This window comes from Cherax quadricarinatus, chromosome 4, assembly GCF_038502225.1.
Source record: "Cherax quadricarinatus isolate ZL_2023a chromosome 4, ASM3850222v1, whole genome shotgun sequence".
Classification (NCBI taxonomy): Eukaryota; Metazoa; Arthropoda; class Malacostraca; order Decapoda; family Parastacidae; genus Cherax; species Cherax quadricarinatus.
The window spans coordinates 56,988,874-57,012,882 of NC_091295.1; the positions used below are offsets into that span (position 1 = coordinate 56,988,874).

Genomic DNA, 24,009 nt, shown 5'->3' on the forward strand with positions numbered 1-24,009 from the left:
TGTTAAAAAGCACTTTGTCTCCTTAACATAATTGAGACAGCGATGCACTATGTCAAACAAAATAAGCCTTCATCCAGTTGTCCCTGTTCTTCCAGCCTTCTTTTAACTCCCATACATTATTTGTAACATATCTTGTTCCATTTTATTTGTATTATAATCTAAGTAACTTGTTGTATCTTCACTATCTCTATTCAGTCACTCGACAAAACTGAAGATCATTAAATCAGTGTAAATAATAAGTAATTCTTTTGTAATTGACCATTTGTCATTAGCTACCTTTCTTATTGTACTTATGATTGTAATTAACTGCATAAGAAATCCTACTTGATAATCTTTGTCTAGTTCTTAAATAACATGTTAGCTTTATGATTAGTTGTCCAAAATGCATTACATAATTAGTGACTTTCTTTTCTGCCTACTATTGTATTCATTCATTGAAACTATATTATTTGTATGGCAAAGGAATAAAAATTATTATGATTATTATAATTTTTTAACAAGTCAGCCATCTCCCACTGAGGCAGTGTGACCCAAAAAGAAAGAAAACACTGTCATCATCATTCAACACTTTCACCTCACTCATACATAATCACCGTTTTTGCAGAGGTGCCCAGATACAACAGTTTAGAAGCATATATAAAGATATATAACATATCCCTCCAAACTACCACTATCCCAAATCCCTCCTTTAAGGTGCAGGCATTGTACTTCCCATTTCCAGTACTCAAGTCCGACTATATAATAATAACCGGTTTCCCTGAATCCCTTCACTAAATATTACCCTGCAGACACTCCAACAGCTCGACAGGCCCCAAAAACCATTCATCCCCATTCACTCCTATCTAACACGCTCACGCATGCTTGCTGGAAGTCCAAGCCCCTTGCCCACAAAACCTCCCCTATCCACTCCCTCCAACCTTTTCGAGGACAACCCCTACCCTGCCTTCTTTCCCCTACAGATTTATACGCTCTCCATGTCATTCTACTTTGATTCATTCTCTCTAAATAACCAAACCACCTCAACAACCCCTCTTCAGCCTTCTGACTAATACTTTTATTAACTCCACACCTTCTCCTAATTTCCACACTCCGAATTTTCTGCATAATATTTTCACCACACATTGCCCTTAGACAGGACATCTCCACTGTCTCCAACTGCCTCCTCACTGCAGCATTTACAACCCAAGCTTCACACCCATATAAGAGAGTTGGTACCACTCTACTTTCATACATTCCCTTCTTTGCCTCTATAGGTAGCATTTTTTGTCTCCACATATACCTCAATGCACCACTCACCTTTTTCTTCATCAATTCTATGGTTAACCTCATCCTTCATAAACCCATCCGCTGACACGTCAATTCCCAAATATCTGAAAACATTCACTTCTTCCTTACTCCCTCTCTCCAATGTGATATCCAATTTTTCTTTATCTAAATCATTTGATACCCTCATCACCTTACTCTTATCTATGTTCACTTTCAACTTTCTACCTTTACACACCCTCCCAAACTCGTCCATTAGCCTTTTCAACTCTTCTTTAGAATCTCCCATAAGCACAGTATCATCAGTAAAAAGTAACTGTGTCAACTCACATTTTGTATTTGATTCCCCATAATTTAATCCCACCCCTCTCCCCAACACCCTAGCATTTACTTCTTTTACAACCCCATCTATAAATATATTAAACAACCATGGTGACATTACACATCCCTGTCTAAGACCTACTTTTACCAGGAAGTAATCCCCCTCTCTTCTACACACCCTAACCTGAGCCTCACTATCTTCATAAAAGCTCTTTACAGCATTTAGTAACTTATTACCTATTCCATACACACTGGAACCTCCACTCACAAGTTTAATCTGTTCCGTGACCTTTCTCGCATCTGGATTTGCTCGTATGCAAGGTCAGTTTTCCTCATTTTAATCAGTAATTGAAATGCAAATAATCCATTCCAGTGGAATTCTGTACTTCAATAATTTCCCTAATATCAACTCTACGGCTTATTTATCTATCACAATTCATCTAATATGACATAATAAACAATATAAATAACAGAAACCTGATATATACTCTAGAATGAATAAAATATGTCATTCATGTAGTGGTATCGTCGGCAGACAAGAGTTTGTCTGGAGACCAGACAAAATACTCTGTGACTAATTTTGCTAATATCATCTGTACGGTTTATTTATTTATCACATCTATTTATCTACTCATCTAATATGACATAATAAACAATATAAATAATATAGAAACCTGATATATACTCTAGAATGAATAAGAAATGTCATTATGTAACAGGTGGAGATGGCCACAACTGCTCCCACTTTGTTCTTGTGAACATTGCCATCTTTTGAAGCCGTCTATTATTATAATTATTATTATATAGTACAATATTATACATGTATTATTACGTGCATATTATTATTATTATTATTATAATATATTATTGTACTACTACAGTGGAGCCTCTACTTACGAATTTAATCCGTTCCACGACCTTGCTCGCAACTGGATTTGCTTGTTTGCAGAGTCAATTTTCCTCATTTAAATTAATTGAAATGCAATTAATCCGTTCCAGTGGAATTCTGTACTTCAATAATTTCGGCTTATTTATCTATCTCATTTCATCTAATATGACATAATAAACAATATATATAATATAGAAACCTGATATATACTTTAAAATGAATAAAATATGTAATTCATGTAGTGGTATAGGCGGTGTCGGCGGTGGACGAGAGTTTGTCTGGAGACAGGACAAAATACTTCTTGAATAATTTCGCTAATATCATTTATATGGCTTACTTATCTATCACAGTTCATGTAATATGACATAACAAACAATATAAATAACATAGAAACCTGATATATACTCTAGAATGAATAAAATGTCATTATATATGTGGCGGCGGCGGTGGCGGCCAATGAATGTTTGTCTGGAGACAGGACAAAATACTCCTTGAATATTTCGCTATCATCAACTCTACGGCTTATTTATCTATCACAGTTCATCTAATATGACATAACAAACAATATAAATAACATAGAAACCTGATATATACTCTAGAATGAATAAAATATGTCATTATATATGTGGCGGCGGTGGTGGTGGCCGACGAGTGTTTGTCTGGAGACAGGACAAAATACAGTGGAACCTCAGCTTACGAATGCCTCACCATGCGAATTTTTCAGGATATGAACAGTCACTTGATCAATTTTTTGCTTCCGGATACAAACGAAATTTCAGGATGCGAACTTCCCCCTCAAGGGAGGTTCCTTGGTGAGGGGCTCTTGATCAAGGGAACTGGATCTGTGCTCCACTCCCCTAAATTAATAATAATAATATAATAATTATTATTATATTTATTTTTTATTTTTTATTATCACACTGGCCGATTCCCACCAAGGCAGGGTGGCCCGAAAAAGAAAAACTTTCACCATCATTCACTCCATCACTGTCTTGCCAGAAGGGTGCTTTACACTACAGTTTTTAAACTGCAACATTAACACCCCTCCTTCAGAGTGCAGGCACTGTACTTCCCATCTCCAGGACTCAAGTCCGGCCTGCCGGTTTCCTTGAACCCCTTCATAAATGTTACTTTGCTCACACTCCAACAGCACGTCAAGTATTAAAAACCATTCGTCTCCACTCACTCCTATCAAACACGCTCACGCACGCCTGCTGGAAGTCCAAGCCCCTTGCACACAAAACCTCCTTTACCCCCTCCCTCCAACCTTTCCTAGGCCGACCCCTACCCCGCCTTCCTTCCACTACAGACTGATACTCTCTTGAAGTCACTCTGTTTCGCTCCATTCTCTCTACATGTCCGAACCACCTCAACAACCCTTCCTCAGCCCTCTGGACAACAGTTTTGGTAATCCCGCACCTCCTCCTAACTTCCAAACTACGAATTCTCTGCATTATATTCACACCACACATTGCCCTCAGACATGACATCTCCACTGCCTCCAGCCTTCTCCTCGCTGCAACATTCATCACCCATGCTTCACACCCATATAAGAGTGTTGGTAAAACTATACTCTCATACATTCCCCTCTTTGCCTCCAAGGACAAAGTTCTTTGTCTCCACAGACTCCTAAGTGCACCACTCACCCTTTTCCCCTCATCAATTCTATGATTCACCTCATCCTTCATAGACCCATCCGCTGACACGTCCACTCCCAAACATCTGAATACATTCACTTCCTCCATACTCTCTCCCTCCAATCTGATATCCAATCTTTCATCACCTAATCTTTTTGTTATCCTCATAACCTTACTCTTTCCTGTATTCACTTTTAAATTTCTTCTTTTGCACACCCTACCAAATTCATCCACCAATCTCTGCAACTTCTCTTCAGAATCTCCCAAGAGCACAGTGTCATCAGCAAAGAGAAACTGTGACAACTCCTACTTTGTGTGATTCTTTATCTTTTAACTCCACGCCTCTTGTCAAGACCCTCGCATTTACTTCTCTTACAACCCCATCTATAAATATATTAAACAACCACGGTGACATCACACATCCTTGTCTAAGGCCTACTTTTACTGGAAAATAATTTCCCTCTTTCCTATGTACTCTAACTTGAGCCTCACTATCCTCGTAAAAACTCTTCACTGCTTTCAGTAACCTACCTCCTACACCATACACTTGCAACATCTGCCACATTGCCCCCCTATCCACCTTGTCATACGCCTTTTCCAAATCCATAAATGCCACAAAGACCTCTTTAGCCTTATCTAAATACTGTTCACTTATATGTTTCACTGTAAACACCTGGTCCACACACCCCCTACCTTTCCTAAAGCCTCCTTGTTCATCTGCTATCCTATTTTCAGTCTTACTTTTAATTCTTTCAATAATAACTCTACCATACACTTTACCAGGTATACTCAACAGACTTATCCCCCTATAATTTTTGCACTCTCTTTTGTCCCCTTTGCCTTTATACAAAGGAACTATGCATGCTCTCTGCCAATCCCTAGGTACCTTACCCACTTCCATACATTTATTAAATAATTGCACCAACCACTCCAAAACTATATCCCCACCTGCTTTTAACATTTCTATCTTTATCCCATCAATCCCGGCTGCCTTACCCCCTTTCATTTTACCTACTGCCTCAGGAACTTCCCTCACACTCACAACTGGCTCTTCCTCACTCCTACAAGATGTTATTCCTCCTTGCCCGATACACGAAATCACAGCTTCCCTATCTTCATCAACATTTAACAGTTCCTCAGAATATTTCCTCCATCTTCCCAATACCTCTAACTCTCCATTTAATAACTCTCCTCTCCTATTTTTAACTGACAAATCCATTTGTTCTCTAGGCTTACTTAACTTGTTAATCTCACTCCAAAACTTTTTCTTATTTTCAACAAAATTTGTTGATAACATCTCACCCACTCTCTCATTTGCTCTCTTTTTACATTGCTTCACCACTCTCTTAACCTCTCTCTTTTTCTCCATATACTCTTCCCTCCTTGCATCACTTCTACTTTGTAAAAACTTCTCATATGCTAACTTTTTCTCCCTTACTCCTCTCTTTACATCATCATTCCACCAATCGCTCCTCTTCCCTCCTGCACCCACTTTCCTGTAACCACAAACTTCTGCTGAACACACTAACACTACATTTTTAAACCTACCCCATACCTCTTCGACCCCATTGCCTATGCTCTCATTAGCCCATCTATCCTCCAATAGCTGTTTATATCTTTCCCTAACTGCCTCCTCTGTTAGTTTATAAACCTTCACCTCTCTCTTCCCTGATGCTTCTATTCTCCTTGTATCCCATCTACCTTTTACTCTCAGTGTAGCTACAACTAGAAAGTGATCTGATATATCGTGGCCCCTCTATAAACATGTACATCCTGAAGTCTACTCAACAGTCTTTTATCTACCAATACATAATCCAACAAACTACTGTCATTTCGCCCTACATCATATCTTGTATACTTATTTATCCTCTTTTTCTTAAAATATGTATTACCTATAACTAAACCCCTTTCTATACAAAGTTCAATCAAAGGGCTCCCATTATCATTTACACCTGGCACCCCAAACTTACCTACCACACCCTCTCTAAAAGTTTCTCCTACTTTAGCATTCAGGTCCCCTACCACAATTATTCTCACTTGGTTCAAAGGCTCCTATACATTCACTTAACATCTCCCAAAATCTCTCTCTCTCCTCTGCATTCCTCTCTTCTCCAGGTGCATACACGCTTATTATGACCCACTTCTCGCATCCAACCTTTACTTTAATCCACATAATTCTTGCATTTACACATTCATATTCTCTTTTCTCCTTCCATAACTGATCATTCAACATTACTGCTACCCCTTCCTTTGCTCTAACTCTCTCAGATACTCCAGATTTAATCCCATTTATTTCCCCCCACCGAAACTCCCCTACCCCCTTCAGCTTTGTTTCGCTTAGGGCCAGGACATCCAATTTCTTTTCATTCATAACATCAGCAATCATCTGTTTGTTGTCATCTGCACTACATCCACGCACATTCAAGCATCCCAGTTTTATAAAGTTTTTTTTCTTCTCTTTTTTAGTAAATGTCTACAGGAGAAGGGGTTACTAGCCCATTTCTCCCGGCATTTTAGTCGCCTCATACGACACGCATGGTTTACGGAGGAAAGATTCTTTTCCACTTCCCCATGGACAATAGAAGAAATAAAGAAGAACAAGTGCTATGTAGAAAAAGGAGAAAAACCTAGATGTATGTATATATATATGCATGTGCATGTCTGTGAAGTGTGACCAAAGTGTAAGTTGGAGTAGCAAGATATCCCTGTTATCTAGCGTGTTTATGAGACAGAAAAAGACACCAGCAATCCTACCATCATGCAAAACAGTTACAGGTTTCTGTTTCACAGTCATCTGGCAGGACGGTAGTACTTCCCTGGGTGGTTGCTGTCTACCAACCTACTACCTATATTATATACGTACTAATAATAATACACTGCAGCAGGCCTGTTGGCCCATACTAGACAGGTCCTTCACAATCCATCCCACTAACAGAATATTTGCCCAACTCAGTTATCATTCACACAACATCCATGCACATTCAAACATCCAACTTTGACGGTTTTCTTCTTTTTCTCTTTAGTAGGCTATACGGAAAAAGGGGTTACTAGCCCATTGGTCCCGGCATTTTAGTTGACTTTTACAACACGCATGGCTTACGGAGGAAAGATTCTTATTGCACTTCCCCATGGATATATAAGGAAAAGCAATAAGAACAAGAACTATTAAGATAAAATCAAAGAAAACTCAGATGAGTGTGTATACATAAATGTGTACATGTGTGTGTAGTGTGACCTAAGTGTAAGTAGAAGTAGCAAGACGTACCTGAAATCTTGCAGGCTTTCGTTTGACACTGACCTGGCAGGACGGTAGTAACTCCCTGGGTGGTTGCTGTCTACCAACCTACTACATAAAATTATTATTATGGTTATTATAAGACTGGATACTTTACAAGATCAATGGAGTCTTAACACTTTGGAATATAGTTACAGTATTGTAGATATATGGTGAAATACACTATCACAAAATGGGAAATATGTTAAATTCATTGTACAGTGGACCCTTGGTTATCGGCCATAATCCATTCCAGAAGGTCAGCCTAAATCCGAAAAGGCCAAAAACCGAAATAATATTTCCCATAAGAATTAATGTAAATCCAATTAATCTGTTTCAGACACCCAAAAATATTAACAAAAAATACATTTTTTAAAGATTAACTATTGTTTTACATACAGAAAACAATAAGAAATAAATATAAAGCACAAATTTTAATGATAAATGAACATTACACACCTTTATTGAAGACTTGTTGGAGTATTGAAGAAGTCAGGAGGGGAGAGGGAGTTGGGAATCCCCAACTCCCTCTCCCCTCTGTGTAGTATAACCCCCTTGGGCTACACTACACAGCCATATTATTACCATGTTCACTGAGTTTAATCGTTTCTAACAACTACCTTCAGATGCCATCATAAACAAAGGGAGAAGGGATGAATAATTCATGCCGAGCTTTGTAAACAAATGCACGTGAAGGGTGGTTACTGGGCGAGATGCCAGATTCAGTTTTCTCTAACGCTGAATCAGAGAAAACGTAATGTTTACTCTCCACCCGACTCTCCACTTGATAGCATATAAACATGCATGTTTATATGCTAAATGTTATGTAACGTGTTTCTTATATAATTTTGAAGAAAATATCATAGATGGATTAATGAAAATGTCTACATTAACCTAAAATAAGACATTTAATGTGCTCAAGGGTGATTTATTACGCGTCCAGTATGGCTGATCTCTGAAAAAACAGCCAATAACTTGGATAAAATTTCAGCCAAAAAAGCAGGCAAAAACTAAATTGGCTGATATCCGGAATGGCCGATAACCGAGGGTCCACTGCATAGTAATTAAGTATGTCCCTAACAATATTAATCTCTGTCATCTTATAAATGGAATATAACTCGAACACAATTAAATTTGAAGTGCAGTTGGCTTATAAGATTTATGAGAAGTTAAATAGTAAGAATGGACAGTTTATTAAAAAATAGTATGAGTTACAGCAAATGTCTTAATGTTTCAGGTTGTTGTCCCAGGTTCGCAGCGTATCATGTCAGTCTCCACCCACTCTACTGATGTGAACATGAATTCAGTGACATCGACTCTGTTAAATGACATGTCTGATGATAACATATCATCCCATAGCAATATGTCATCACCCTCACCACCACCTACTATTTCAAGCTCATCAGATGACACATCATTATCTGATGATATTGAATCATCAGAAGAGGAGAACTTGTCCCCACCAAAGTTTTTTTCCAACTTTGGGCATTAGTCTGACCTACTAAAAAATAATAAGATGAAAAGTAAATTTAATATTTAGCAATAGCTAAATATTAAATTTTCTCTGATTTTAGTTAGTAACACTGCTCTAAACATTTACTGATTTTTTTGAAAGATTATTGAAATGCTGAGAACGTATGCTCAGTGATATTTAACGTGATTGTCAGCGGTTGTTTGAACCATACTTCTGTTTAAATTAGAGAGATAGAAAACACTTAAGGATTTTGCTCATTACTTGTGATATGTTTAATTGTGTACCTTAACTTGTATTATGGATGCAATGGACACAGCAATACAAATCTTTCATGCATGTAAAGTTTTTAACTGGTAGAACTGAGGGTTGGCTTGCTATCCTGTACCTTTCATTATTCATCTTAAAAATGGTGTTGAATTGTAAAGTAAACTCATTATTCTAACATGAGAAATTATATTTCATTAATGAAGAAATACTATGTGAGCACTGACTGAACATACTTGACCATTCACAGCCAAAAACAGGAATATTCTGTACTATATATTCTTAAGACAATACATAATGGCTCAACTTGTAATTAATTTCATTTGGAAGTTAAGTGTTATTAGTGAATTTGGATGCATCTGGTCCTGTTGTTAAACAAGACAGTATATATTTAGAATTTTTTTTTTTTATTATGCATGAAAGTGTAACTGGTTTCAAGATACCAATCACTATACAGTAAAAGTGCTGCACCATTGAACTGTTTACCAAAGTTCTGTAATTTCTTTTCTTTGTTATCAGTTCTCAGGTTTTTAACATATAGTAATAGGTTTTCTGCAGTGGTCACTTTAAATATCTTGCTCTCAGGAATAAGCTCTGCCTTTCAAACCAACATGTTATCCTATATACATAGTATTTCTGCTTGTAAAGGTAATCTATCTACTTGAGGCCATCCCTTCAAAGGATGCTGGTGAAGGGCTCTTGAGCTGAGGAATTGGAGTGACCTTCCTCTTTCTTGGATCAAACTTAATTACATCCAGTTCCTTAGACACTGTATAATCTTCATGGGTTTAGCACTTCTGAATGAATATAGCAACAATATTAATAATAATACCCTGAATCATCATTTTACATCTTGTCTCTGTTGGTGCTTTATTATTATTTTTTTTAATTCCAACTTATAGCATCAATATGTCTACTCAAGATTACTATGTTATACCTACTTTGCATGCTGTTACTTCAAGACACAAAGTTCAAAGCAAAAAAGTTGAGGGAAGGTCTAATGAGGTGATAAGGGTGAAGACTTGCAAAATTTTAGACAATGTAATGATGTTCCACTTATGTTTGACTATCAGACACTTAAACATATGCTGTAATTTTATATCCCATGCCTTCTACCCCTCTGTGCCATAACATCACTCATTACAAACCCATCACTCTTACTAGTACAGTTTGGAAGTTGCTGGAACACTTGGTTTAGAGATGTTTAGTATGTTATTTGGAAACCCAAAGTTCTCTCTCCTAATCAATTTAGTTTTCATAGGAGTTATTCTACCATCAACCCCTTAATCCACCTGGATACCTTTGTTAGCAATGACTTTGTTAATAATCAGTTAGCTGTTATAGTCTTTTTGATCTCAAGAAAGCTTACGACATTACAATAATAATCTATTTCTGCAAATATATGATACAACTGATACAGACCTACCTGACATCACCGGCATACTATATAGAAAACCCATCATTATGCAAAACATTTTGGGCAACTTAAGTTAATCTTGTCCTCCAGGGTGACAAGATTAACCTAAACAAAAGTCAGCACCACCCATTCCCTAGGCCTCAAAGGCAATTTGTTGCTCTTCGTTAAAGTTTTTTGTCTGAGAGGCACTTTACATCTGGATAAATAATAGCTTTTCCCAACTTTGTCTAGGCTGAAGGCATACATCAAGGCTGTGTTCTTAGCACTACCCTCTTCCTGCTCACCATTAATGACCTTGCCTCTGTTCTCCCTTTCAATATTTGGTTGTCTCTTTGTCAATGATTTTGCTATACCTTATGGAGGTTCTGACTGTCACCTTCTAGCAGCCCCTCTCCAGTATGCTATTGATTGTGCTTCCAACTGGGCATCTCTCACAGACTTAAATTTCCTGCTGCTAAAATTCACCAGATCACTTTCCTTAGATGCCCTACTATCCCTTGTACTACTCTTTACCAGTATGGTCCTCATATCTCTGAACAAGGCTCAGTAAAATTTCTCAGTCTTCCATTTGATCATTGAATGTCATGGAAGCCTTGCATAACCTCCCTGCTTGTCATAGTCAGCTGAACCTCCTTAAAACTAGAATTTGTGGGGTGAGACTGATAGACCAACCCTTCTTTGCCTTCATTTTCCGACCTACTATGTTCTTCAGCCTTCCCCACTACTACTAAGGTTGATTCCATTCAGCATCAAAGGTTGCCTTTGTTTCTTGGGGCTTTTTGATCTTCCTAGGTCAAGAACTTATATGCAGAGGTGAATGCACCATGTTTGCAAGATCATCATAGTCCCCATTGTCTTGATATTTTGTCTTCCTTCATGACCTTCATAATCCCTCCATGTACAGAATGGTAGCAGATATTAGTGTGGCTAATTTGCTTAATTGTCACCTCCATTTATTATGGCTCTTTCCTCTCAGTATTCAGCTTCTGTTGGCTTCCTTTAATTTGCCTCCCCTTTATGTTCACTCTGCATCTTACTTTTCCCCTCCCTCTTTGAAGAAGTGAGACACTTATGCAACACATGGGAATCTTTATTGAAGAAACGTTTTGCCACACAGTGGCTTCATCAGTCCAATACAAAGTAGAAATGGGTAAGGAGAGGAGAAGTTTGAGGTAATCAGTCCCTCAACCTGGAATCGATGTGTTCAGTCCATCACTCTTGTAGGAAATGCAGCATAGGGCCAGAGAGGTGGCTTATATACTGCAGTTAGATGAGGTGAAGCAGGAGGAGGTGGGATCACAGTGGGACCTGCCACTCCCTCTTTATGAAGTTCTAATAATTCATGTTTGCTCCTTTCCATTTTCATGTAGAAAAGCTCACTTGCCTCCTACAACATCATGCTTGCTTTTTATTGACTGCTTCCATTCTCATTCTCATGCTATTTCAATGTACAATGGTGGTTCTAGGTCCCCTGATGATGTTGGGTATGCAGCTGTTTTTCATAAAAAAATAATCTAAGATTATTTACTCTGCAGAACAAAAGTTGTTTTACAGCTTGCACACTGCCAGGTGTGTTCACCTAGCAATAAGTAGGTATCTGGGTGTTAGCTAACTGTTGTAGGTCACATATTAGGGGACAAGATTAACTTAGACTGCCCAAAATGCTCTGCATAACTAAGGAATTTCTATAAAGTATGCCAATAATGTCAACTAGATCTGTACAGTGGAAAATTGGTACACAAATTTAATTCATTCCAGAAGGTTGTTCAAGTGCCGATCTGTTCAAGTATCAAACAAATTTTTCCCAATCAATTTTCTTTTTGGTTGGCTGTTATCACTAATCTTTGTAGGGCCCATGGTGAATTATTTATACAAATAATATAAAAAACAAAAAATGCAAAAAAAGCACGAAATAATTTACAGCGAAGTTCTGGCAGGTTTGTGTCTGTTTGGTCGAGTGTCAAGCTTTGTTTGAGTACCAAGGTTCTGCTGTATTAACTAAATCATATACTTTGTAGAAATAAGTTTTTTTTATATTACTATTAGAATTAGTCATTGTTTTCACAGCTTAGATACGTATATGCAATTCTCACTGCTTTCATACACATAGTGTCGATGTCCACCTCATTAATATTCACCTTGTCTTTCGTAGTTTCGTCAAACTCCCAAAGTGTATTCCAGGCTATCCAGAAATTCAACTTTCTCGTCCTTTTGTCCTTCATATACAACTTTGGTAATGATGTTTCTAGTAAACACACTATAGCCTTTTTTTTTTTTTTTTTTTTTTGCTGGGTCCCAGGACAACAAACAAGCAGACTTTGCTGCTTGGTTAACTGTTCATGATTCCCCAATTTCCCACAGGGGTATTCCTTTCTTGGACTGTTTTTCAGTGATCCCACAACAACTCTGCAACCTTTGGCAACAACTTTGATCTGAGTTGGACAACAACAAATTGTTTTCTGTTAAACTACAATTAGGTTTCTGTCCTCTTTCTTCCATTGTCGTGTTTGGCAGACTGAACTCTCCTGCTTTCGTATTGCATACATGACTCACTCATAGATGCCACATGGAGAAACACCCAGCACCGCTTTACATGGACTCCTGGGTTATGCTGTCAATCCACCATGTCTTAATAGATTGTCCTATTTACCAGTGGGTTCACAGGATTCATTGTCGACGTCTCCACCGCCCTAACACACTGACACCCTCTCTCGATGCAGACTCTCTTCAACTTTGTGATGGAAGCTAACCTATTGCACCAACTCTGATTTAAATTTTGCTTTTGCTCTCTTCCCTACCTTCGCTAACTCTTACCCCTCACACACTTTTGCCCCTCATTCAATCCTACACTTTAAACATTTATGCTTTTGCACATTCCTCTCTGCAATGCTGTATGACTCTTTTGGATTTATTGTTTAACATGATTTTGTTTTTTAACACAGGGGCTGTTTCCCACCGAGGTAGGGTGACCCAAAAAGAAAAAAAAAACTTTCATCATTCAACACTTTCACCATCATTCATACATAATCATTGTCTTTGCAGAGGCGCTCAGATACGACAGTTTAGATGTCACTCCAAACAGCCAATACATCAAACCCCTCTTTTAAAGTGCAGGCATTGTACTTCCCACCCCCAGGACTCAAGTCCAGCTAACTGGTTTCGCTGAATCTTTTCACAAAATATTACTCTGCTCACACTCCAACAGCTCCACATCCCAAAAACCATTCGTCTCCTTTCACTCCTATCTAACACGCTCATGCACCCTTGCTGGAAGTCTAAACCCCTCACTCACAAAACCTCCTTTACCCCCTCCCTCCAACCTTTCCTAGGACAACCCTTACCTCTCCTTCCTTCCCCTACAGAGTTATACACTCTCCAAGTCATTCTGCTTTGTTCCATTCTCTTTAAATGACCAAACCACTTCAACAACCTCTCTTCAGCCCTTTGGCTCATAATTTTAGTAACTCCACACCTCCTCCTAATTTCCACGCTATGAATTCTCTGTATAATATTTACACCACACATTGCCCTTAGATGCATCTCCACTACCTCCAGTCTCCTCTTTGCTGCAGCATTTACAGCCCATGCTTCACACCCATGTAAGACTGTTGGTACCACTATGTTCTTGTACATTTCCTTCTTTGCCTCCATGGATAATGTTTTTTGATCTCCACAGATACCTCAAAGCACCACTCATCTTTTTTCCTTAATTGGTTCTATGGTTAACCTCATCCTTCATAAACTCATCTGCTGACAAGAGAGCTCTCAAATATTTTAATACATTCACTTCTTCCATGCTCCCTCCAATGTGATATCCAGTTTTTCTTTATCTAAATTGTTTGATACCCTCATCACCTTACTCTTATCAATGTTCACTTTCAACTTTCTACCTTTACACCTTTACCTGGGACCCCAAATGATGCTTCAGGCAAATTATTTTAGAAACTGCTTTAAATGTTTCTGTTTCTGCCTTGTGTGACAGTTTGTTTATAGTTATTTTAGTCAAGAAAGCACTAATGATCTCTGACCTATATTGGCCATTAGGGGTCATATAGGTCAGAGATCATTACCTCTTCTTCAGTTTTGAATACCTTTATGCAGCTTTCCTCTTCCACTCTTCATTCCCCTTCCTTGACCACTCAGCTTACTCAATCCTCTCCTTGCTTCTAACAGGGTAGTAGCAGGGAGGGTTCACACAACTCCAGTCTTCTCATCACTCTTATTTGAATGCCCTAGATCTTCATTTGTGGTTCCTTTTGATGACTGTATTGAAATGACGAAGATATTTTCAGTCCTGAAACCCTTCTCAACCTATCTTTTAGATCCAGCTAAGCCTGTCCTTTGTTTCCCTAGGTTACATCTGTTTCACACCCTATGTCATTTCCTATAAAGGCAAATAACAAGGCATAATTACAACTTTTCTAAGTGGTAATAATATCTTCGTAGATTTTAAACCAAGGCTACACATTCTTAGATACCTAATTGAAAAATAGACATTGTTAAGCCTGTCTACTCCAGCCACTTCCTCGTGTGCCTCCTTATACATCAAGCTAGAAACATACGGTCACATGTTTAGTTCAACAAAGACCATACCAGTTTTACTTCAGATACTTTTTCAGTGCCCTGACATATTTACTCTCTCCACCCTCTTCTGTGGTTTTTCCACTTTTAATGCAGATTCTCTGTGAATTCCTAACTGGCACTGATATTCTATACCTTCTGTGACACTACTCCCACTATTGCCATTGTCCTTTCCTCTACACCGTCTTACTCCCTCTACCGTCTCCCTTACCCTTGCTATCCAGCACTGAATGACCCACAGAAGCTTAGTGTTTTCCATGAGAATAATGATAATTCTTTCCAATATGATGTGCAGTATATACCAGTACTGTACTTGTTTGTATATATTTAGAAGTGGAATATTTTTTTTTTTTTATTATCACACTGGCCGATTCCCACCAAGGCAGGGTGGCCCGAAAAAGAAAAACTTTCACCATCATTCACTCCATCACTGTCTTGCCAGAAGGGTGCTTTACACTACAGTTTTTAAACTGCAACATTAACACCCCTCCTTCAGAGTGCAGGCACTGTACTTCCCATCTCCAGGACTCAAGTCCGGCCTGCCGGTTTCCTTGAACCCCTTCATAAATGTTACTTTGCTCACACTCCAACAGCATGTCAAGTATTAAAAACCATTTGTCTCCATTCACTCCTATCAAACACGCTCACGCATGCCTGCTGGAAGTCCAAGCCCCTTGTACACAAAACCTTCTTTACCCCCTCCCTCCAACCTTTCCTAGGCCGACCCCTACCCCGCCTTCCTTCCACTACAGACTGATACACTCTTGAAGTCACTCTGTTTCGTTCCATTCTCTCTACATGTCCGAACCACCTCAACAACCCTTCCTCAGCCCTCTGGACGACAGTTTTGGTAATCCCGCACCTCCTCCTAACTTCCAAACTACGAATTTTCTGCATTATATTCACACCACACATTGCCCTCAGACATGACATCTCCACTGCCTCCAGCCGTCTCCTCGCTGCAACATTCATCACCCATGCTTCACACCCATATAAGAGTGTTGGTAAAACTATACTCTCATACATTCCCCTCTTTGCCTCCAAGGACAAAGTTCTTTGTCTCCACAGACTCCTAAGTGCACCACTCACCCTTTTCCCCTCATCAATTCTGTGATTCACCTCATCTTTCATAGACCCATCCGCTGACAAGTCAACTCCCAAATATCTGAATACATTCACCACCTCCATACTCTCTCCCTCCAATCTGATATCCAATCTTTCATCACCTAATCTTTTTGTTATCCTCATAACCTTACTCTTTCCTGTATTCACTTTTAATTTTCTTCTTTTGCACACCCTACCAAATTAATTGGCAAGTTGTTTTTGTAAGTGTTGCAGATTTTATGTGTATGTTCAAAAAGTTGGAAGTTCTGGATAGCTTCTGGTCCTGAAATGTCAGATTTAGTGGTGCAGCACCCCCCTTTTTTTTAGTCTGATTTTTAAGGAGTGTAGTTTCTAATATTGTATACATTTCTGATTCAAAGATTTAAATGCTGTTTCTCATACAGTGTTAAATGTATATATTTATATTTTTAGGGATTTTTTTAGCCTAGAGGGGGTGTGAATTGTATTCATGGAAATCATTGGGAAGATATTTTATGCTCTAATTCATTACACCAGAATCAGGTGTACTGAATTTTGAAATGATTAACAAACTCAATATGGTCCTGTGTATGGTCCAGTTTTAGGTGCTCACATCATGTTGTTGATGTTCTCTAGAGCATGTGGTTGTTGAAGGAGTTTCTAGGATAAAATATTTAGTATTGCATGTGATTCTCAATTCTAGCTGAATTATGGCTTTGTGTAATGTTTTACATTTTTTATCCTGGAATACAATTTACAATAGTCAGAATTTTTAAATATTTTCTATCTAACACACACTTATGTTTCACATAGTAACAATGATGGAATAAAGATTTTCATGAATCTCTGCATAGCTTCTGTATAAATTTTAAAATGAATGTTTTTTCTAACAGAAGTGTGTCACTCCATATCTTAATTCAGATCTTTTTAAACTTTTGCATTAAAATTGTCTTAAGTCTTGTTGGGATTCATACAGACACTTATGATTATGCGTACTATATACTTTTATATCTTCAAAAAGTATATAGTGCCCCTCTTATAATTTAAAGGTATGATTGTGGAGTCCTTTTTCACCATCATTTACAGTCAGAAATTATTTGGCAAAGTCAGGCCAGTAATAAATAAAAGATTGGACATTTACTTAAAAAAAAAAAGCAGAATGCCATAAAATAACAAAAATATAGGGTCCATACTGGGTGTATATATTATCCACAACAAACTTTAGCACTTGAATAGAGCCCCACATGTATTCTCAGAGCAAGAATGTATTAAGAATTTTTAACTGATGTTAAAATATAAATATTATTTGACAGTTTGACATTTGTGATGGTGGCATGTTCATTACTACTTTGTTTTTGCTAATGAAGCTGCTTTTTTTTTTTTTTTTTTTGCGCAATAATAATATATATATATTATTTGATTGTCTATTGCACATTTTTACATTTTTCAGGCACTTACACCTGCCTTTTAATGATCTTTTAAAGACCTTTATATTAAGAGTATTTTAGACATGATCTGCATTCACAAGTAGCTGCGTTTCAGTTATAACCCATAGTCGTGTGAAGAAATTTCAGTGGTATTTTGAAAGAAAGCAATATACTGTACATATACTGTACTTACTTACTTATATATTGTTGGAGCTGAGTGCTAGGAGCTTGGACATCCAACAGGCTTGGGTGAGCATGTTAGACAGGAGTGAGTAGAGGCAAATGGTTTGACTTGCTGTTGGAGTATGAGCAGAGTAACATTTATGAAGGGGTCTAGGAAAACTAGCTAGCCAGATTGAGTCCTAGACGTGGTAAGTACAGTGCCAGCACTCTGGAGGAGAAGTGGGGATGTTGCAGTTCAGAGGACCATCTGAGCTGAGATATCAGCATGCTTTTGGCAAGACAGTGATTGAATGAACAATGGTGAAAATGTTTCTTCTTTTTCAGATCACCCTACCTCAATGGAAGACGGTCAGTGTGTTAGAAAATAAATAGTAAGAAAGGTGCTTGAGCATAATTTTTTTTTTCAAAGACTTGCGAGTGATTCATGTTGATAACGGAAACAGATATAAAAAGCTGATCTGAAATATTGTTAAGAAGCAATTCTGAGCATATTTTACAACATTTTTACTTCATTTACATTACTCATATTTTCAAATTCAACAGGCAAATACTGTACAGAATATAACTCAAATAATAGTTTAGTCAGATTTTTTTGTGAAACGAGAACTGTTATGTATAATTCTCTGTTTTAAGTTTTTATGAAGCTAACACCAAAATATAAATTGACCCAAGGTTACATATTAAAACTAATTGTAAGTTTACACCAGCAACACATTTTCACCTGTTGTTATTGCTTCATATAGGTTGTGTACACTAAATGTAGGAGTGAAGAAAATTTGCTTGGTTCATTGTAATTATACTACAACTAGAATAGTATTGTAATTACTATACTCTACATTATTAGTACAGTGGACCCTCAGTTATCGACCGTAATCTGTTCCATAAGGACTTCAGGTATCAAAGCCCTGTCTGGGGTTACATCCCTGCATGCTTGCTATGCTCACTGCCTTCTTCCTACACTCCCTGCTACACCCTGCCTCCCTACTACACTCCCTGCCTCCCTACTACACTCCCTGCCTCCCTACTACACTCCCTGCCTCCCTACTACACTCCCTGCCTGCCTGGTACACTCCCTGCTTCCCTGCTACACTCCTTGCATGCCTGCAACACTCCCTGCCTTCCTCCTACACTCCCTGCCTCCCATTACACTTCCTCCCTCCCATTACACTTCCTCCCTCCATGCTACACCCCTTGCCTGCCTGCTACACTCCCTGCCTCCCTGCTACACTCCCTCTCCATGCTACACTCCCTGCCTGCCTGCTACACTCCCTGTTTCCCTGCTACACTCCCTGTCTCCCTTCCACAGCATATGTGTAAAGAACCTAGGATAACCCAAAAAAGTCAGACAGAGCGACTTATTTCTATTTGGGTCCTGCCTCCCTGCTACACTCCCTGCTAAACTCCCTTTCACAACATTAGCTTCTTTGATGTTTGGATGAATGAGCAGAAGTGTCCTCACTTGCCCAGAGACACAGCCAGACTGACTCATGAATGCGTGAGCGGCTGGTGGGCAGGCTGGTTGACACGTTCCATACGGCCAATAAGTGAAATAACGGCTGATAACCAGAAGCTGAAAAACCAGCCAGTAACCGAGTTGGCCAGTAAGCAGAATGGCCTCTAACCGAGGGTCCACTGTACCTATTTTCATGAAAATCACTAAACCTGTAAGTAATTCATTGCCTGGGAGTGGGAGGTAATCAGATTTAATCCAAAGAAGCAGTTCCAGTTTCCTGGATCAAGTGCTCTTCTCTAACATCAAGGTGTCCTCTTTAAGGAATTTTTCATATACGTATTCATTATTTTTCTGTCAGTGGAAGATGAGGCCTCTTTCTGTATACGTATTATTTTTGTAGTTTGTAAAGGTAATTTATTTCACATGGAGTAAAATCAATGGATGTTTACTCTTTCTACCATACTGAAGGTGGTGAAAGAGCACTAACTTAATCCATAACCAATACTGAATATTTGTCAGTAAGATTAAGTGCAATAAAATCTGCTCTATTTGCTGCTTGGTCTGTGATCATGTCTAAAAATTGCATAAGGTGCAAAAAGGTCTATCTCTGGTGCTAGATGTGTGCTAATTGTAAGCTTGTCGGCCTGCACTGTTTTGTATAAAAACAGATATCTAGATTTTCTTGCGTATTTCTTCAAATCATTAAAAAATAATATTAATTCCCTAATATGTAGTTAAAATTTAAATTTTAAGTTTAGTAGTAAATATGTTTTGCTGTGATACACTGAACAAACTGTGAAGTGTTATTGATGTTAGGCTTTTTTTACAAACAGAAACCAGTGATTTACTGTACTTGACTTGTTGCATGTTTGTTAGTAGGAAACTGAAGTAGACTTATTCTTTGCTAAAAGAATGCTTCCTACATCTCTATCCCTTTACTCACCTCTTCCCCTTGCACACTTCTAACCTTTCACACTACAACCCACATACATGTATGTATTGTTGTGTTGTATGACCCATATGGGTTTAGCATGTAAAGTGATTATATTACCATCGTTATTCTATTCTTCTTTGGGAGTAAGAGCCATAAGTGACACTTTCATTCACTGTCATTTTGAGCCAGTACATCAGTTGGTGATTTCAGGATCAATATTTAAGTAGCTGTTGTACTGCAAGATCTTGTCTTATTAAAGGAAGAAATATAATTTGTCAGTGGTTGTACATCAGTGTGCAGGTTTGCAACAGTGCAAATACAACAAAATTTTCTGTACTTTTAAGAAGTGAGTCCAGCTGAAAGAAGAGTGACCATGTTTGTATGGGATCATCCCAGTGTTCGTTGCAAAGTTTACAGGTTTTCTGATTATGTTTAGTGTACATGTAGTATGTACATGTACTAATAAGTTAATGCTGTACATATTAGACAAGATCTGTGATAAGATGAAAATGTAGCAGTGTGTTTAAACCCTGATCACAATATCATGCTATTCTCAACATCTTCAGTGCAGTATAACTAATTAGTATAATAATAGTAAGGGTTATCAGCATTCATAAAAATTTCTTTTATTCAATTTTAATATTTTGGAATTGCTACATACTTACTAAACAATGCCAGACATGTTCTTCATCTATGGTGTTCCTTGGCAATGGGTATATGGCACATACTGTAACCTTGAATTCCGTTAGATTCATATGATTTAATCTGGGAATAATATTTGTACATACCACATTATTTTTTATCTTATAATGGGAACATCTTCCTTCTTAAATGATACTGCTGACATGTGGCAGTTTTCAATTTAATAAACTGAATGTTTTCATAGTTATGAATTTTATTGAAATATTACACATTTGTTAAAAGTTTTGTATACGTATTTTTAAATAATATAAAAATTCTAAGATTGTTTATATTGAGAAATCTGCTGTGCCAGTGATGAGAAATGTAGACATAAGACATTTGAACAGGAATTAGGAAGATTTGTGTAACACATTGTGGTTGTCCAAGTCATGTTTAACTGTTTATACATAGTATAAAGATTATAATCATAATCTTCTGTAGAATACAAATACCAGTTGAAATTTATAAATCTCCCTTGCAGAAATTTTTGCTCTGTAGTTTCCAGTTTATTACCATGAATAGTGATAGCACCGTGGGTACTGTATCTTTTTCTTAGTAACAGAAAGATGAACACAAATGTTTCAGTGTACTGAATGCATATTTATATGCAGATATTAGTTTAAACATTTCTCAATAGATTATTGATTATCTATTTTGTCAGCAGTAATGTTATGAGTTCAAATTTTAGGTCTAAAATTAGTAATGTATTTCATAAAAATAACAATGGAAATTTGTTATGGTAAGTATTGTCAGATCTGCTTATATTTTAATTAGGTAAAATTTAATTCACTGCCTGTCACTTGAAAATCTTATATTCGTATATAATTATATGACAGTTTCTGGCATTTTTTTAATAAACATTTTTTTCTTTTAAGAACTTGATTTTGCAAGAACAGCTTTCATGTAGATTTTGTGTCGAGCTGTTATATCTAAAATCAAAGTTTTTTCTTTCCAATAATAAAATACATACAATATGTTGCCTAGAAAATATATTACTATACGATGAATAAATTAGTGTCCTTGTTCATTCTTCTATGATGATGCTACTCTACTGTAAGTGCCAGTAAATGCTTTCTGCATCAATCTAGTCACTATTTGAAAGGAGAGGGTATTTCATTTTATTTCGTTACTGCCTCCAGCCTCCTCACTGCAGTGTTTAAAACCTATTTTTCACATCTGTAAAAGAGTATTGGTACAACTCTACTCTATGGGTGTGAAGCACTGCAGCAAGAAGGAGGCTGTGGAGATGTCACTTCTGAGGGCAGTGTGTGGTGTAAATATTATACAGAGAATTCATTGTTTGGAGATTGTAGGAAGGTGTGGACTTACTAAAAGTATTATCCCGAGGGCTGAAGAGAGGTTGAGACATATTGGACATGGAGAAATTTAAGATGACTTGGAAGGTATATAAATCTGTAGTGGAGAGGAGGAGGGGGTAGGGGGTCATCCTTGGAAAAGTTGGAGGGAGGGGGTAAAGGAAGTTTTGTATGTGAGAGGCCTGGACATCCAAAAGGCATGTATGAGCATGTTAGAAGTGGTTTTAATGACTTGACATGCTGTTGGAGTGTGAGCAAGGTAACATGAAGTACAGGCCCTATACTCTGATGGAAGGGTTGGATATTGCAGTTTGGAGGGGCATGTGAGCTGTAATGCTGGCATGACAGTGATAGAGTGATTGATAATAAAATGTTTCTTCTTTTTTCAGGTCACCCTACCTTGGTGGGAGACAGCTGGTGTGTTAAAATAAATAAAAAAAATTATATTTTTGGTGTACAGTATTAGAAATTTTTTTTAACCAAGAGTTTTGACTTATATTGCAGTTAAAGCTTAAACAACTAATCATAATATTTTGGCCACCATAACAATGAAGAGAATTCTAAGGTGCTGACTCGTGCTGCTTCCTTTCATGGCTGTACCTTAGCATAAGGGCCTAGGTGAGGGGATCTTCACATTAGAATGATCTCTTTTTGGCTCTTCATTATATCTCCAAACAGGAACTTTGTAATTCCATCATCATTGTGTGACATTCTGCTGTCTGGCCCACAAGTGTGGCATTTTGTTTAGGTATTACTCAGTCTTAAAGAAATGCAATTAACATATAAAAATTCAATTAGCTATTCACTGCTCTCACTCTTTTCAGACTTGTTACTAAACATTTTCCATAAGTTGAAGGGCATATATGTCTGACTCACATCAGCTTCATGCCTCATTAAGTCTTTTATAATTGTAAGACTGTTATGTGCACAGATGTTAAATTGCGATCCACTTAACACAGCGCACATGAGTCTTAATGAGCCTTTGGTACGATACTTCATTTTTGATGTTTTTGTTATAAGTTTGAAAATGGAAATCTGGGATCAGTGGCGAGTACACAAGTAAGATGTCTTATGTACGAATCTACTACATGTGCCACACTTGCCATTTGCGCCTTGAAAAGTAATGTTTTTTTATTATACAATATTTTAAAAGCTTATCTTCAAAGGTGCATAACTAAGTTCTTAAAAGAAGCTGTACTGTTAGCACATTTGGTGCATATTGTTGCTGGTACAAATTATTTGTTGTAAATTATTTCCTAAACACTGTAGTTGTCTTTTTTTTTTAAGAATAAAATATAAATGCATACTTAAGACTTTCATTCCATGAAACTGCAGTGAGTCTACTGTGCCAGTGTATCGAACACTCAGTTAAATAATATTAAAAAAAAGTTAAACTCTAAGGACATGACAAATCCAGTTTTGCCTTGTAGCCTATATTTTCGAAGTTTAACTTGGTTGAAATACAGCATCTGGGTCTCTTGAGTGTTGATTTACAGCTCTTGTATCTCTTAATGATAAACAGTTCTTGGTATAAAGAGTGTTAATTTGCTGATGTTAGGCTCATTAAAAGCTTTAAAAATAAGTCATGGGCCTCTTGTAGGGGTTGACTGATTGCTCCTGAATCTTTTGAAGAAGTTGAGGTACAACTATTGGTCCTCTTACATGCATTGAGGTACAGATTACTGGGGTTATAGGATACATTTTGGACTGTGTAGTGACCGAAACACTGCATTGCTGTATTCAGTAGTTTAGACATGAGAGCTCTGTGATAATAGTTTAGACATGAGAGCACTATGATAATAGAGTTTAGTT

General features: G+C 37.5%; 1 protein-coding gene across 2 annotated transcripts in view; it reads left to right on the forward strand.

The window, feature by feature from the left end:
• Cipc (Clock interacting protein circadian) overlaps positions 1-23,480 on the forward strand; it is a 42,641-nt gene extending 19,161 nt beyond the window's left edge. Inside the window, exons 4-5 of one of the 2 annotated variants that reach the window (XR_011393543.1) lie at positions 8,622-14,540; positions 14,595-23,480. Coding sequence is in view for 1 of the 2 variants with exons in the window: in XM_070096936.1 (XP_069953037.1) it covers positions 8,622-8,876 (255 nt within the window). In the remaining variant the exon portion in view is untranslated. Of the gene's footprint in view, positions 1-8,621 lie in introns of both variants that reach the window. The other variant, XM_070096936.1, reaches the window with a different exon arrangement.
• The last annotated feature ends 529 nt before the right edge of the window (positions 23,481-24,009 follow it).